At 38.9% G+C, this 18,465-nt stretch overlaps 1 protein-coding gene across 1 annotated transcript in view; it reads right to left on the bottom strand.

The window, feature by feature from the left end:
* GPR156 (G protein-coupled receptor 156) overlaps nucleotides 1-18,465 on the bottom strand; it is a 70,727-nt gene that overhangs the window by 30,127 nt on the left and 22,135 nt on the right. Inside the window, exon 3 of the mRNA XM_044669170.1 lies at nucleotides 3,452-3,587. Within this exon, the coding sequence (XP_044525105.1) occupies nucleotides 3,452-3,587 (136 nt within the window). The remainder of the gene's footprint in view (nucleotides 1-3,451; nucleotides 3,588-18,465) is intronic.

Genomic DNA, 18,465 nt, shown 5'->3' with positions numbered 1-18,465 from the left:
TCTAGATCAAGTGTATATAGAGGAGCTNGTAGCTCAGTGGATTGAGAGCCAGGCCTAGAGACAGGAGGTCCTAGGTTCAAATGTGGCCTCAGATACTTCCCAGTTGTGTGACCCTGGGCAAGTCATTTGACCCCCATTGCCTACCCTTACCACTCTTCTGCCTTGGAGCCAATACACAGTATTGACTATGAGACAGAAGGTAAGGGTTTAAAAAAAATTTTTACAAAGAGGATGGTAGAAGATTATATACAGCATTAATTAATATATATATATATATATATATAACAGAATGGAAGAAAAATGGAAGGAAAACCCAGATTAAAGAAAGTTTGGCAGGAGATTTGATAAAGTAAAGTCATTCCAAAGACATTTAAAGACGAAACTGGAAAGATGAAAATAAATGGAGAAAAGATGGAAATGGTCTGCCAAGTCTTCTATGACAAACTCTTTTTCAGTAAGGATTCTTAGTATCTCTTACTGTCTTGGCTATGTCAAATAAAAGGTAGAAATGACATGGAAGAGAACAAATTCAGTAAAAGAATGTAGTCTAGATCAAGTGTATATAGAGGAGCTGTGTGCTGGAAGCAACGCAATAAAAGATTTTATGTGCACAGATATTATTTCTACCAAAGAAGATGTAAACCAGGAAAAAATAGTTATTTCTGGAATAGGCAGCCTCTCACCTTTGATATTCTACTATAGAACATATCTTTATTATCACAAAATTGGCTGAAATATGTAAATAATACAAGATCTCACTATGCTTATTATTTTTTAACCTTAAAGCATTTGATTCGGTAGAGTAAAATTCTGCCTTAATGGTATATATTAAAATTATACAAGATTTCTTGAAAGATATAGCAATAGAAATAACTTTATTTAATAATCCTCCTATCATTGATATCAAGTAAGGCAAAAACCAAGAAGATGTATGCTCACCAAAGGTATCTGCCCCTAACATTAAGATCTAGTGCAGAGACCAAGTCAAAGAGTGGTTCCCAATAGAAGTTAAGGTTCTCCAGATGTCCCTGTTTGTGGATGATATTGTGCTAATAGAATCAAACCCCTGTTCACTGCAGAGCCTTCTAAATGAAATCCATGACCACACAAGACTTCAGTTTTATTATCCATGTAGTAAAAACCAAGTAGGCAAAGAAAAATAATTGATAAATTATCATATTCATTTCCATAGGAATGTATAGAACTCTCTGGCTCGCGCTCTCTCTCTCTCTCTCTCTCTCTCTCTCTCTTTCTCTCTCTCTCTCTCTCCCTCTTTCCTTCTTTCTCTCTCAATGAATACTGCAAATGGATAATGAATTGGGCAAATGAATGAGAGGATTGTAGGCTGAATTGCCTTTGGGAAAAAGTAAAGTTTTTAATGACTACAAGCTTCTCCTTGAAACAAAGATCCATTGTTTTAACACCAATATTCTTCTAGTGTTGTATGTCTACTAGTTATATGATAGTTTCTGAAGAATTTAAATTGAGTATCACTTAAAGGGTAAAGAAAGGTACATGGTAGGTACAAATAGGCTACCATATGTTATAAAAAAGGAATTATACACAAAAAGTGGAATGGATATCATGAAAGAAACATGAATAAAAAAGAAAATAAGATAGTCATATGACAAGAATGAATGATAATAATGATTATCACTAATATTAATGATAAATAAAAATGAGGATGGCCTATGTCATCAATGGTGAACCTTTCAGAGACGAAGTGCCCAAACTGCAACCCTCACACTGCATGTGAGCCTCCCCCTAACCCCACACAGGGGAGAGAGGAATCGTTCCCATTGACTGCTGAGCAGGAGGGTCATATGAGAAATGTCCTCAGCCACCCATAGAGAGGGAGAGGGGAGCAGCCCTTCCAAGATGCATGCCATACATTCGCCAACATGGGCCTACATGCCCCATTGGTACCCTCGCAATGTTAAGACTAAGAAAGTGTATTTGATGGAATGTCTATGATAAATTTATGGAAAGTCATGCACAAGAGATGTAAAGTAGGCATTAATGAGTAGTGATTTATGTCATTAGAGAGAATTTTCCCATTGTCACTATCACAGATTCATTTATGTATTTGATCACTGAATTTTTAAAAAAATCTCCTTTTTGTTTTATCAATTCACTTATTTTCTTATTACTAATTTTATTAGTTTATATATTTAACTTGAAATTTTCCCCTTTTCTCCTTTCCCTTTATAGTTTATATTTTTCATGTTCTAATTTCATCTTCTAATTTTTGCTTTATTTTTTCTCTTTTGATCTAGACACTGTTACTATAAACTTGCCTCTGAATATCACTTAGGATTTATCATGCAAATTTTGATATGGTGTTTTCTTTGGGCTAATCACTTATGATTTCTATAATTTTTCTAACACAGGTATAATCCAAAAAATTTTATTATGATTAATAAAACTTTCCCACATAGGCCTATACCTCTAGATAATATTTTTTATTTCTGGTTTTATTGAATTATTGCCTGAAGTATATAGTAATTAAAATTTCTGTCTTCCTTAACTTACATAAAAATTCTGTATGACCTATGACATGCTCAATTTTTGTAAATATTCCATATGTACTTGAGAAAAAGAAATATTCTGATTTTTTCCAAAGTTATTGCCACATAGCAATTAAATCTAGTTTCTTCAACATTTTTCAAGACTGTCTGAGAAGCAATCTACCACAATTGTATAGCCATTCCCAACTGGGGGACATCCTCTCAATTTCCAGTTCTTTGCCACCACAAAGAGAGCTGTTATAAATATTTTGGGACATATAGGTTCTTCCCCCCCTCTCCCAATCTCCTTGGGAAACAGATTCAGAAATCGTATTGCTGGGTCTAAAGGTATATACAGCTTTATACCTCTCTAGGTGTAATTCCAAATTGCTTCCTGAAATGGTTCACTCAGTTTACAATCCCACCAATGCTGTATTAGTGTCCTCATTTTTCCACATCCCCTCTAATATTTGTCATTTTGCCCTTTTGTCAATTTAGCCAATTTGATGGTGTGAGATGGTACTTCAGAAGTGTTTTGCTTTGCATTTCTATAATCAGTAGTTATCTAGAGCATTTTTTTATATTTTCTTCATCTGAAAATTCATTCTTTTTATATCTTTTGCTCATTTATCAATTGGGTTGCCTAAATAGCTTTTAATTATTTTTCATCTTTATCTTTAATATTGTTTTTTATTCTTTAATACAAGATCTATCTCTCTGGGAAAGGAATGAGGAAGTGAAAGACACCAAAAAGAAAAGAGAGAAACATGTTTGAATAATCTGAAATGGGCATCTAGGAGGATGCTGTCAGTTATAAAGTTTCCTATTAGAAATGTGACACCTACCAATGGCTGTCATGAATCAAGTGGGCCTAACAGAGACATTTTGGGGGTGATATAGAAAAATCAAAGTAGTCAGGTTTATTTATTGTCTTTCTTACCTACCTGAATGAGTGTTGTCATGGAAGGCCCCAGAAAAATATCTTGATCAGGGACCCCAAAGAGATATGCACTTGCATATGTCAGACCACTGCCCATCAAGGTCAAAATGTTCAGATTGGGACTGGACATCTTCACAATCCTACAAGAGTCAGGAAGAGAGAAATTTGTAATTAGGCCCCTTCCACACTGGGATTATAAACATATGTAGTTATTTCTTCTACAACATTGCCTAAGCATGAAGAGTATTAGAAAGAAAGTTCCATTATTAAGAAACCACCATATCTTTGTTTTATAAACTTGTTATTTTCTGTTCTGCATGCTTTTAAATGATAAGTTCTGTCATTGCTTGATTGTAAAAGAAGGTACATTGATCAGAAATTATATGTATTAAAACCCATCATCCTCTACAGAAAATAATAAAGCAGCTTAATAGTGCATTGGATTAAGAGCTCGACCTGGAGTGTGGTGAGTTGGGGTGGAGGTGGGGTGTCCACCCCAAGCATGTGAAGATTTTTCCTGTTCAAATGGAGAATTAAGAACAATTTATTCCAACAGCCATGAGGCAGCTAAAGCAGGCACTGTGTAACATTTAGAAATTGGTCAGACATCAAAGATGCCAACATTATCCACCACATCATGGGCCATTGTCAATTGTCCTGACTTTTGTCCTGCCACTGGACTTGGATGACAGTTTTGTGCAATTCTGCCACACTTAAATCCAATTCACTCCATAATGTGAAAATAAAGAACAAACAGCAGCAGCAAAAAAGGGGATGATAATATCATCTTTCTGAGAATCAAATGAGATAAGATTTGTAAAGCTCTTTGCAAACCTTGAAGAGGTATACAAATGTTAGCTATTGTTATTATAATATTCCCAGGTGTGAAGTGATCAGAATCTAGATTTTTACAATAGTCTCTTGGCTCTAATCCTTCTTCTATTCCAGTGATGGTGAACCTTTTAGAGACCAAGTACCCAAACTGCATGTGAGCTCCCCACGTTACCCCAGACAGGAGAGGGAGGAAGTGTTACCATTGGCTGCTGGGAAGATGTATGGGGCATGTGAGAAATGTCCTCATGTGGAGAGGAGGAGGAGAGGAGCCCCCTCTGGCATGCATGCCATAGGTTTGCCAACATGGTTCTATACCATCTTGAATACCAATATATCCATCATACCATATTTATACCAATTATACCAATACAAAAAAAAAAGGGGCAGCTGAGTAGCTCAGTGGATTGAGAGCCAGGCCTAGAGACAGGAGGTCCTAGGTTCAAACCTGGCCTCAGACACTTCCCAGCTGTGTGATCCTGGGCAAGTCACTTGACCCCCATTGCCCACCCTTACCACTCTTCCACCAAGGAGCCAATACACAGAAGTCAAGGGTTTAATTGGGGCAGCTGGGTGGCTCAGTGGATTGAGAGCCAGGCCTAGAGACTGGAGGTCCTAGGTTCAAGTCCGGCCTCGGACACTTCCAGCTGTGTGACCTTGGGCAAGTCACTTGACCCCTATCGCCCACCCTTACCACTCCTGGGCCAAGGACGGTCCCTAGCCAGGATGAAAAAGGAGGAGGGTTGGGCGTGGGGCTAGCAACCCCACCCTGTAAAAACTACAACTGCTAAAGAAACTGCAACCTAAAGTAGGGGCAGCTGGGCTAGCTCAGTGGATTGAGAGCCAGGCCTAGAGACGAAAGGTCCTAGGTTCAAATCCGGGCTCAGACACTTCCCAGCTGGGTGACCCTGAGTGACTGCGTGACCCATTGCCTACTGGTTGTGGCCCTATGCTCCTAGAATGGAGTCCCAGGATAAAAAAAAAATACCAATACATACCAGTTAATAAAATGGTGATAATGATGCATTGACTGGTTATTGCGAAGATCTAATGATGTAATTAAAAAAAAAAAACACCTTACCTTTTGGCCTAGAATCAATACTAAGTATCAGTTTCAAAGAGGAAGAGTAGTAAGGGCTAAGCAATTGGGGTTAAGAGATTTGCCCAGGACCACATAGCTAGGAAGTGTCTGAAGCCAAATTTGAACCCAGGATCTCCTCTCTTCAGGCCTGGCTTTGTATTCACTGAGCTTCCTAGCTATACCAAATGATTTAGTTCTAATCACCATTCAACAGGTATTTATTAAGAATCTACTACAGGCCAGATACTAGAGATGGAGATAAAATCTATGATTTCATTGGCTAAGAGAACTCCTATATGAAGAAATTCCCTCTACCAATGCAGGTCAGTATCTATCCTGCAACTTACAGCCTTAGAGAGTCACCTAAATACTGACAGGTTAAATGATTTTCCCAGAGTTATGTAGCCAGTATGTGTCAAAGGTGAGACTTGAACCTAATTCTTCCTGGCTCTGTGACTAGCTGTCTATTGGGTATGCTATGATGCCCATCAGATATTGGAGATACAAAGACAAATATGAAATTGTCTCTGTCCTTAAGAAGGACTTAACTTATATTATTTTGGGGAGGAAGCAACAAAAAATGAAAAATGTATGTACAAAGTAATTTCCTGAGGGTAAGGGGAGGGAGAGATAATAGCAACTAGAGGCATTAGTATATTTCCTGTTGGATTTTGGCTCTTGAGTTGGCCTTTGAGAGCTGATAGAGACTCTGTGAGGTAAAAACATGGAAGGAATGTATTCCAGCCTGTAAAAAGGCAGAGAAAGAAGATGGAATATTGCATATGGAGAACAGCAAGTAGAGCAATTGACTAGAATATGTCTGATGAAGTCTATGAATCTCTTCTCAGAATAATTTTTAAATGTATATAAAAATAAAATACATAAGACTAAAAGGAAATGAATTATACTGAAAGTTATTAAATATATATATATATATATATATATTTTAAGTTTATAGATGAGGAGCACTTAGGAGGCTCAGTGGATTGACAACCAAGCTTAGAGATGGGAGATCTTGGGTTCAAATCCAGCCTCAGACATTTCTCAGCTATGTGACCTTGGGCAAGTCACTTAACCCCCATTGCCTAGCCCTTATGGAAAGTAAGGGTTTTTAAAAGAAGTTTATGGACCTCAGCTTCAGAACTCCTGTTTTAGAAGTCATCCTAATCCTTTTACTTTACAGATGGAGAAATTGAGGTGAAGGGACATTAAATGACTTTCCCAAGGTCATAGAGGTAGCAAATAGCAGAGATAGGATTCAATTTCAGGTCATCTGACTCTGAATCTGGTGTTCTTTTTAGGACATTGTGCTGCTCCCTCACTTCAGAAATGTCCTTGTGGAAGTGGGGGGGGTCTTCATATTCAAATAGCTATGTTGTCTAGGTTACTGTCATGTAGATATATCCTTTCTAGTTCTTGTTCAGATTCATTCGATTTGGATGCTACTGTATGCTCAAGTTTACTTGTAAGTAAGGTACATTTGACTTAGCACAGATTCACATTTGGAATTGCTTTCCCTCCTGACTTGGTTAAGAAAACTCAATATGATTGTTATCTTCTACCATACTTATTATCTGATAAAACCCTGATGCATCTTCTTAGCTCACTGATTGACGTAGTTTTCATTTTTAGAAGGGACACATTATACATTTTAAAGTGGAGATTCATCTGATTTTCTCCCACCTAGAATCACTGCACAGGTGCATTAGAAAGCTGAACTCTGATTTGAGTATTGCATTTGCCAAAACAAATGACGCAGATTTTCTTCTGAAGTCACAGAGATGAATTTTCTCTAGACTAGCTGGTTAAGGTCATGGATTGACTGAGAATCTTTTTACCATACTCACTTAGGTTGACAGCAGTTCTCTAGTCAAAAGGCATTTAAATGACTTTATATAACTAGAACTACAAACTTAGGGAAGCTAAAAATGTTTCTATAACATGCATTGTGGTATAACTCACGCGTGTATATGTGTATGCATATGTAGATACAAATATTTGCCAGTTTTAGATTTCAGTATGATTGAAATTTTTGGTAAAGGCAGATTATGGAGGAGAGAGATGATTGGCATGCAATGAATGATATCATCTGATGATATCAGCATCCCTATATCACTAGAGGTAGGTTTGAATGTGTCACCAGGACTTGATCTGATTCCAGGTTCTGTCACATTCTATGGTATATCCTGAGGCAAGCTACTACCTCTGAGCCTTGGTAGTAGCTTCTTATCTACAAAACAGGATCATAATACTTGCTCCATTTACTTCACAAGACTGTTGTTAGAAAAGTGCTTTGCAAACTGTGTGGGACCATATTAATAAATAAACCAACAACATTTATTAAGCACCTAATGTGTACCATGCACTATGCTAGATACAAAGACAAAAAAGAATAAGTCCTTACCCTTAGCTTACATTTTGTTGTCTTATGAATGTGTAATTATTAATGTAATTTTTAAAAATTTTTTTAAACCCTTAACTTCTGTGTATTAACTTATAGGTGGAAGAGTGGTAAGGGTAGGCAATGGGGGTCAAGTGACTTGCCCAGGGTCTCACAGCTGGGAAGTGTCTGAGGCTGGATTTGAACCTAGAACCTCCTGTCTCTAGGCCTGGATCTCAATCCACTGAGCTATCCAGCTGCCCCTATTAATGTGATTTTTATCATCATTATCATTATTTAATAATCTAGGTATGAGTAAAAGCAAACTCTGGACAGGGTGGTAGCAGTGGAAAGGGAGAGAGAATAAGGAGATGAGAAATTAAAATCTTGTGCTCCATAGCTCCTTATCTTCACTTTCCTCTCACTATTTAATTACAGAATTCAAAAGAAATGCGATAGCTTTCTTGACTCTTTAGTTCTCAGATGATTTCTCAGTTTAGCATGAATTAATTCAAAAGCAAAAACAAAGTTTTCCCTACATTCAAAGAAGTCAATATTCTTAAAATCTCTATTATAATTTTAACAGTCTCTGATAATAAATTCTAGGTGTATCCACCAGTTCATTGGTGTCATTTTCATAAAACTTCATTAGTGTAATCACCTGTTTTATGGATTTTATTATATTTAGATTCATGAATGTTTGACAGCTGTATGCCCATGCCATAGTTTCTTCTTTGAAAGTGACCATAGAACCAGAGTTGAGAATTCTAGCAAGACAAAGTCATGGTCTATTGTTACCTAGTGAAGAAAATGTTCTAAAAACATTACATGAACACAGCTGACTAAAATAATACTTTTATAGAAGCACGATATCAAATTAGTTGGAATACAATACAAAATTCAGGTCATTTGTTGTTATTATTTATTGCTGCCATTCATATGTGATAAAGGCAAGATTGTGGGCCAGGAAGGTGGAGGATAATGACTTTTTCTGTCTTTGTTTAGTTTTTTTTTTTCATTCAACTTCATTAGTATGCTAATCAACAAGGATCTTGGGGACAAAAAAGGCTTTGTAGTCCCAGATTCCATACAGCTCATGTGTGCTTTCATTATCTGAAACCTCTAAAAGGAGTTTGGAGGGCAATGAATCCCCAGAAAAGGTTAAACAGAAGTTACAGAGAATTTGTAACTCCAAATCAGGACTTTGTGACTTTGATTCAATCCCAGAATCGGACAGTACAAAGAATATACTTAAACTTAACCTGAGGTCATGCTGACTGGCTTTTTGTTCTATGACCCTTACCTGTACACAATAGCTCATAACTTTTGCTAAGGCTAAAATGCTGCTAACAGATTTTTTTCCAGAGAGAGGCTTTCTAGGCATTGCACCTCAGTATACAGGAAAAGATGTGGTCTCAAAAAATCAAGGAAGGAAACTTTAGTAATCATGAGAACAGTAGAGATACTCAATAGATGCAACATGATGCCCAGTAGACAGAGTCCACCTTGATGCGATTATAAGAAGATATCAATAGCCCTACATCATTAGAGAGATGAATTACTCCAGACATGTGTGCCCTTCACATAGGTCCCCTTGCCATGTGGGTTCTAGAATACAGCTTTTCAGATATATCCCCTGGTCATACATATTCCCTATGTGCATGTCTTCTCTGTATGTTACCATATTCTCTGCATATGTGTCCACACCTACTGGTGAAAATATATCCTGTGGGAAGAGTGTAGCCTATGTATAGATGGATGGAATATTCTGTTGTCTCTCTATTCACTCTATGATTTGATTAAATATTTTCTTTTGAACTAATGAGTCCTTTGAGGAACTCATGAGTTATTATTTTAATTTGATTCACAGAGTGACTCAGTTCTAGGATAACTTTTTGGAGGAGGATTAGGGGAGAGGTCCATGTGTGAAAGAGCACCTAAAGGCTACTACAGCTTAAATTAAACTTTTATTTATGCAGCTTTTCTTTCAGCAAACATCTCAATAAAACAGTTAAGATAGACATTTTTATTTTTAAAACTTCAGGTTATATTCATAATGTATGTAGTCATTAATCCACCCCATTCTGAGTTTGAGTAAATACTCAAATGACACTCTCTTAAAATGACAATTTTTAGCCAGAAGAACTCTATACACAGAGACTGATATACTGTGGTAAAATTGAATGTAATGGACCTCTGTACCAGCAGCAATACAATGACCCAGGACAATTCTGAGGGATTTATGGTAAAGACGCTACCCACATTCAGAGGAAGGACTGCAGGAGAGGAAACATATAAGAAAAACAATTGCTTGAACGCATGGGTCGGGGTGGACATGACTGAGGGTGTAGACTCGAAACTACCACACCAATGCAACTACCAACAATTTGGAAATTGGTCTTGTTCAAGGACACATGACAAAACTAGTGGAAACGCGCATCGGCCATGGGTGGGGGGGGCGGGGGGGGTTGAAGGGGAAAGGTGGAGCATGAATCATGTAACCATGTTAAAAATGAATATTAATAAATGTTAAAAAAAATGACAATTTTTTCTCAAAAATATGTATATTGTATTCTAAATGCAATTTGCATTCTGTATTCCTGTGATGTGATCATCCCTTTGATAACCCCATATATATTTGTCCTGAAAAGTGATTTGGCATGTAGATGATTTCCCTTCCTAGCTCTCAGGCTAAATCTCACATAACAAAAGAGATAGGACTTTCTACCAGTTTGTTATATATGGAGAATATTCAAAAAGAACATATAAGCATATGGATTTTCAGGGAAATCACTAACTCAAAACAAATCTGTCAAAAAGCACTTCTTTGAATGGAGAATGTAATTCTTAATACTAGACAGAAGTACACAAGTGTTCATGTGAAGGGGATGGAATTAAATTATAAATTAGTATATCTCCTAGAACCTGCTGAGCCGGCTTACTTGGCATGGAGTAATAGGATTGAGGGAAGGAGGGAATGGAAGAGGAAAGGAAGAGAGATGAAGCCTATGGATGACACCGAACTGAAAAAAAAGAAGAGTGACATCTGCCTGATACTCTAACCATTTGAAAGGTGAATGGTACAAAGAGGCAGTACGGACAAGTCGAAAGGCTTTGGATGAGTTGCCACTTATTCTATTAGTAAAGAGAAGTCTATTTAGAGAGAAAGAAAGGAAAAAGTCTTGTGTTTATTCTTTTCTCTATTATTTTCAGTCAAGTCAGGTCATATGCAATTACCTTTTCTCTTGTTAGAGTCTCCATAGCAACATGGTAGACTGGGATGAAAACTGGATTTTGGAGTCAGGAAAGACCTGAGTTTGAATCTCAAATCCAACACTTAATAGTTATGTGAAACTGGGTAAGCCACTTATTGCCTTTAAGTGTCAATTCCATATCTGCAAAATGTCACTAATGATACATAGAATAGAAGAACCTCACAGGGTCAGAGTAAGGATCCAAACAGATAATGTATTAAAGGTTCTTTGGACATCTCACTTCATCTCTCATAATTTGCTCTTTAGTTCACCAAGAGCTGAGGCAAAATCATAGTTTCTGAAGTTCAGTCTCTATGACTGATTTTAGGGTTATTGTGAGAGAACTGTCCCCTTTTTAAAGGACAGGTTAATTTTGAATTGAGGAGGTCCAACTCTGTTCATTATAGAAAGCTGACTCTAACCCAGTCATTTGCTCTATTGCTCTCCATTCTTTTCAAAGATCCACTCTTCAAGCTGAATCTAGGCATGATTGGATTAGGAAAGTGTCAAAAAGTATGTCCTCCATTCTTTCAAATAGCTAGAAGACAATGAGATATGAATGGATATTGCAATGTTATGGTTCAGTGAAAAGATCACTGGCTTGGGATCAGATGAACTGGGTTCAAATTCTATCTCTGATAATCACCATTTCTATGACCTTGGGCAAATTACTGGCCTTTAGCTTCTTCATCTAAAAAACACTGGGGATAGACTGGATGGGCTCTGAAGTCTCTCCCAGCTCAGGATCTATGATCCTATACTAGGAGTTTCTAAACAAAACTAAATGTTATTATTAAAAATCAGATACTAGTGAATGACCTAGCTATTCTCAGCAATAAAGTGATCCAAGACAATCCAAAAGACTCATAATGAAAAATGCCATCTGCTTCCTTAGAAAGAACTGATGGAGCCTGAATGCAGACCAAAATGTACTATATTTAATTTTCTTTTCTTTTATGTTTGAGATATCTTCCACAAAATGACTAACATGGGAAAATGTTTTACATGATTGCACATGTAAAATATGTATCAGACTGCTTACCATCTCAGGAAGGGGAAACGGAGGTAAGAATGGAGAGAATTTGGAATTCAAAGTTTAAAAAAGAATGTTAAAAAAATCAGGTATCAGGTTAGTTTGACTCTAGCTTTTCTATGCCCTGCTTTAATAATATCATTTGTAAGGGACAACCAAGTGGTTCAGTAGAGTGAGAGCCAGGCCTGGAAATGGGAAGTCCTGCATTCAAATCTGGCTTCTGACTCTTCCTAGTTGTGTGACCCTGGACAAGTCACTTAACTCTCATCACCTAGTCTTTACTGCTCTTCTGCCTTGGAACCAATACATTGTTTTGATTCTTAGATGGAAGGTAAGAGGTTTTTTAAAAAAATATATATCATGTATGTGCCCTTTAAAGTTTGCAAAATGCTTTACATATTCACATCGTTTATTGAATCCTCACAACATTCCTGTGTGATAGGAGCTATTTTCTTCATTATATAAGGGAGGAATCTGAAGTTGAATGAGGTTGAATGATTTGTTCAAAGTCACAGAGCTAGTATATGAGATGGTATTCAAACTTAGATCTTTCTGACTCAAATTTCACTCAGAACCTTTATCTACTCTGACAAGCGGCTCCCCCAACACTCCCCATCACTGCCCCATCAAGAGGTCCAGTTTGATTTCCTTGGAATCTTCTAAGGACAGTTTTTAGTTGGAAAGGAGAAGAATTGAACAGTATCTGAAAGCCAAAGAAATCTGCTGAGTCTGTTTTATTTTCTTCATTTCTTTTATCATTTCCCCCTGCCCCCCTTCTCCACTGCCTTGATGATGTTTTTCTTAGTTGCAAAGAAGAGACATTGAGGGTGGATGGAATGAATTAGTGCCAACTTGGCTGCAGTAGTTGCTGCTGGATCCCCCTGCCATCTGGTGGAGAGCCATGAGTTAGTTCCATGCCTAGCAAGGATTAGCAGGAAAAGCCAGTAGATCGCTAATCTGGTCTTCCTGTGCTTCTAACTCAGAGTTCAATTTTGTAGATTCTATGGGATGACCTTTATTATGAGTGGCTCGGGGAGTTCTTAGGGGCCAGAAATTCCCAATATCCTCCTAGAGTGGTACAAAATTCTCCTGGAAGGAAAGCACTAAAAGCCACCTTTTCCCCTGAGGTAGAGCCTCTGGGATATCTGCAGCTTTACACAAACTCTGAGCATTAGCATCCTGAAGTTCCCATCTGTCTTTCAATCTTCATGAGCTTGGGCTGTGAGTGAAGGGACCTGGCCACTTAACTCTGTCAGAAGTAAACCATGAGTCTGCAAAAAACTTGCTTTGAAACAAAAGCTAAAAAGAGAGCATTATCAGTGGTTTGGCATCTCTGAATTCTGGTTTCATTTTGGGGTAGGAACATACAGGCATTACTTGTAGAAGGAGGGAGAAAGAAGGGGAAGGAGGAAAGAAGGGAGGAAGGAATAGTGGGAGGAAGAGAAGAAAGGAGGGAGAAGGGAAGGAAGGGGTAAGGAAGGGAGGGCAAAAGAAAGGAAGAAATAAAAGAAGAAAGGAAGGAAGGCAGGAAGGAGGGAGGGAGGGAAGGCAAGAAGAAAGAAAGGAAGAATTGAAAAAGGAAGCCAAAAAAGGAAAGAATTAAAGGAGGAAGAAGAGGGAGGAAAGGAAGGAAAAAAAGGAAGAGGAGGAAAGGAAGGAGAAAGGGGAAAAGAAGGGAGAATGGAGAAGAGAAAGGAAGAAAGGAGTGAGAAAGGAGAGGATGAAAGAAGGAAGGGAGGAGGAAGGAAGGTTGGGCAGAAGAAAAGAAAGAAAGAGGGAGAAAATAAGAGAAAAAGTGAGCTAGAGAGAAACAGAAACAGAAAGACATAGAGAGAGGAAGAGAGACAAAAAAGATAGAGACAAGGATTCAAAGAGAGAAAATTCTAACCCTTTGCCTCCACTCATTATCTCTGTCCCCAAACAAATACTCTCTTCCCTATCCACCATTCCCTGTATGTTTTCTCCTTTTTGAATGTAAGCTCCTTGAGGGCAAACTCTGTCTAATTACAGTGTCTGACACATATACTAAGCATTTAATAAATGCTTAATTCATTCATGGCATGTTAATGATATATAAGCAAAAAGGGAAAATAAGAGGTGTTGTGTATGAATACATACATGCTTACACACTCCTTTTTCTTTTTACCCACAGAACAATAGAACTAAGTCATTAAAATAGACCATTTAAAAAATGACTGAGCTCCTCTTGGAACTCTCTCCTAGGTTATGCTTCTGTCTAGATCACCATTAAGCCCTTTTACAACCAGGTCCAGATGAGTTTTTTCTATATTCTTTGTATATCATGACCCCTCCCTTTCTGTAGTCTGTGATCCAGCCAAATTCAAACACACACACACACACACACACACACACACACACACACACACACACACACACACACACACACACACACACCCCCCTCCATCTCCTATCTCCATGACTTTGCAATCACCATTCTCCATGCTAGGTAGGAACTCTGTCCTCATCTCTGCCTTGTATAATCCCTGGCTTCTTTCAAGATGCTGCTCAAACACCACCTTCTACAGGAAACTTTTCCTGAACCCCACAACTAGCGAAGTGCTATTGCTTCTCCCCAAACTACATTGTAGAGAATCTGCCTATTGCAGAAATCTCTACTAGAATTTCTTTTTTGCAGATCATTGTGGTGCTTTGCCTAGGATATTGATATAAACTTTATTTTTAAAAAGTCATAAAGGACTGTAAGAACTCCAAAGGAGTTTTAATTAGTTGTAGTCACTTTAAATTCTGACCCTACCAAGAATCAAAATATTCCTCTTAAGAGGAATCCTTTCAGGGGTAGCTGAGTGACTCTATGGATTGAGAACCAGGCCTAGATACGGAGGTCCTGGGTTCAAATCTAACCTCAGACACTTCCTAGCTGTGTGACCCTGGGCAAGTCACTTAACCCCCATTGCCTAGCCCTTACTGCTCTTCTGCCTTGGAACCAGTATACAGACAATCATCATTCTAAGATGGAAGGTAAGGGTTAAAAAAAAATAAAGAAGAAGTCCTAGTTGTGTGACCCTGAGTAAGTCACTTAACCCTAATTGCCTAGCCCTTGCTGCTCTTCTATTTTAGAGTTGATACTAAGACAGACGGTCAGGGTTTTTTAAAACAGGGATTCTTTCATTTATTTTATTTATATGCCCAATACCCAGGACCTGAGGTGCTTAATAATTTTTTATTGATTGAATGATGTGTTAGGGTCCAAGCAGGCCCAGTGATATGGTGACAGTCCTTTTCTGAAGACCAATTACTTGCAGAGGGTTCATTTGCGGCATCATACCAACTACTGCCTCTTTTTGTCTACGTTTCCCTCCTTACACAATGTTCTGCTGACTTTGGAGAGAGCTTCCTGTCTGTGATTGCACTAGGAAAGCTCGCCTTCTTCCACTTCCATGCAACCGCATACAAATGACACCTTGTTGCTACCCAGAATATGAACAGTCCCTTCTTATCCTGCTCTTTGTCTCCTTTGAATTGGCCCTGCCCTCCTGTGGTCATTAATATTTCCACAGTTTTCTTCCTTTTGTGCAAAAGGCTGTTCCCTTCATTCAGCTCACTGCAGTGCAGGCCCAAGGCTGCAGCAACAGCCTCTTCAACGCTGGAGAGGAAGGGAAGGATAAACATTTTCTGCACAGGGCAAGCAGGGGCACAGGGACCACGTGCGATAGCACGATGACGTAAACAGAAATGGATGTGCCAGAAGAGCCTTTCTGGCCAGCTAAGGTTAGAAGCATACCAAGAAAAATAGGCATCCACAGAGATCAGCATCCAACCCCGCCCCCCAATAGGGTTTAAGAGGGAGTGTGGTAGGGGAGAGAACCTGCTGATCTTGGAGTCAGAAAGACCTGAGTTCTAATCCTACCTCAAACACTCACTGTGTTACACACTCAGTTTGTCATCCACTTGCTATGTCACACACTCACTGTGTTACTGTGACCATCAATAAATCATTCAACCTCTCTAAACCTACCATACAAAATAACAATTCCCATGGATACCCATCTTGCAGGGAAGCATTTATTAAGCACCTACTATGTGCCAGGCACTGTGCTAGCCACTGGAGATACAAAGAAAGGTAAGACTCATGGTCTCATGGAGGAGAAAACACGCATAGTCTTTTGCAAATCTTAAAGCACCAGATAAATGCTTGTCTTTGGATTGTTTCTTTCTCCTGTAATTTCATTGGTATAGGGAACTCTTAGTAAAGAATTGATCTCTACTGAGACATATTAGCACCTTATACCACAATTTAAGATCTTAGAGAATCGCCTAGGACTTTTTGAGGCTAAGTGATTTGTCCAGTGGCAAACATCCAGGATGTGTCAGAGGCAGGTAGTCTCTGTGGCTCTGGTGGTGGCAGGTGGAGAAGGTTTCCTGATCACCTTCGGACTTGCACAGGAGAACACTCTGTTCCTGCTTTGTCTACATCTAATCAAACTCCCTTAATTTATAGATGAGGAAATCGAGGCCCAAAAAGTTAAAGTAGCCTGTTCAAGTTTTACAAGACTGAGTGTCATATTTGAGATTCGAATTCAGGATCCCTATCTCCTAGGTCAGAGCTCTCTTTACCACATGTAGCATTGTCTCCAGGCCTCATCTCATGTGGCAGATGTGGCCTGGTCAAAGGTTTGTCCCTGCTTCCTAGATTGCCTACAGTCCAGTTATCATCTGGTACCATGCAAAAAGGAGGCAGAGAGGGGGGCAGCTGGATTGAGAGCCAGGCCTAGACACTAGCTGTATGACCCTGGGCAAGTCACTTGACCCCCATTGCCTATCCCTTACTGCTCTTCTGCCTTGGAACTAATACACAGTATTGATTCTAAGACGGAAGGTAAGGGTTAAAAAAAAAGTAGGTAGAGAATGTGATTGTTTCAGTAGCCATCTTATTTAAACTTTGTATCGCTCTAACACCTAACACATTTATGGCTACCGTGCATATAGCAGTCAGTCATTTGGTCATCAAACACTTATTAAGTAGGGTTGTAAAGAAAGACAAAAAAAATAGTCCCTGCTCTCAAGGAGAATACATTCTAATGGGGAAGGCAATATGTAATAATACATACAATACAGACAGAGTAGGTGTCAAAGGACTCTGAAAAGGGAAGGTAATTAGGTAATTAATTCATTAGGTAATGATTAAATATTCATCCAACAAATAAATGTGAGAATGAGGCAAGAGAAGAGAAACTAGCCCATCCAAAAAGGTTGCTACAGCAAAGTTGGTGAGTTAAGATTGTCCAAGTCAATATAGTCATGAACTCTATACCAACCAAGACCCTGGATGATCTCTAAGGCTCTATTCTAGCTCCAAAAATGGTGCCTGGATTCAAGTGAAGAATCACTAACAAGGAGTTCATCCTACCTCAGCAGGGTCAGACCATATAGTCTTTAGATCTAGTTTGTTGCAGTCAGCTTCCTGGAGTGCCTAGACCTAGACCTCAGCTTCTAGAGTCTCCCAAGATTGTCCTTTAAGCCTCTGACCACCCCAGCATAGGAGGAAGTATTTTAATATCTGATGGGGGGGAGGGCAGCTGGGTAGCTCAGTGGTCTGAGAGCCAGGCCTAGAGACGGGAGGTCCTAGATTCAAATCTGACTTCAGACACTTCCCAGCTGTGTGACCCTGGGCAAGTCACTTGACCCCCATTTAAACCCTTACCACTCTTCTGCCTTGGAGCCAATACATAATATTGACTCCAAGACAGAAGGTAAGGGTTTAAAAAAAAATTTGATCAGGGGAGCTCAACAAAGGTGCAGTGGCCACCAATACTTTCTGCCCTTGGAACTACACAAGCTTTGACCATTCCTTTGACTTTGAACTGAATGGACAGAATAAAAAACTTAAGTGGGGAGGCCATAGAGGAATAGTGGCTAATTCCCTTGGTGGTATCCTTTGTGAACAATAACAACCACTAGCCAACAGCAACTCTCCTCAGGATTTAGCAGAGTGCCTGGCACATAGAAGAGTTTTAATAAATATTTATTGGCACAGTCTTTGTGTAGTCCGCTTGCCTATAAAGTTCTCCCTCCTCTATTCAACTACTTAATCATATCAAAACTCAACTCAATTCTTCCCACCAAGATGGCTGTCAAAACAGGAAGCAGAAAGCTCAGCTTCCTAGACTGCCTACAGTCAAAAGCTATACCATCATCTAGTACCAAGCAAAAAATAGCCAGAAAATGTGATTGTTTCAGTATCTGTCTTCTGACTGGCTCTAGTGTGCAGGTCCTGAGATAACCATTTGCTGCTTTATCCATTCCTTTGCCTTTGAACTCTTCCCAATATCTGAGGTCTTGACTGTTATAGGGTTTGTGGCTATATTAACTCGAACAGTCTTTACCCACTGACAGATTGTGGGACCAAAACTTCCCTTCCCCAATCGCTACCAAAAGTAACAGGCTTCCTGCCCCCCCA

Source organism: Gracilinanus agilis, chromosome 3 (genome assembly GCF_016433145.1).
Source record: "Gracilinanus agilis isolate LMUSP501 chromosome 3, AgileGrace, whole genome shotgun sequence".
Lineage (NCBI taxonomy): Eukaryota > Metazoa > Chordata > Mammalia > Didelphimorphia > Didelphidae > Gracilinanus > Gracilinanus agilis.
This window is presented reverse-complemented; position numbering and strand designations above follow the sequence as displayed.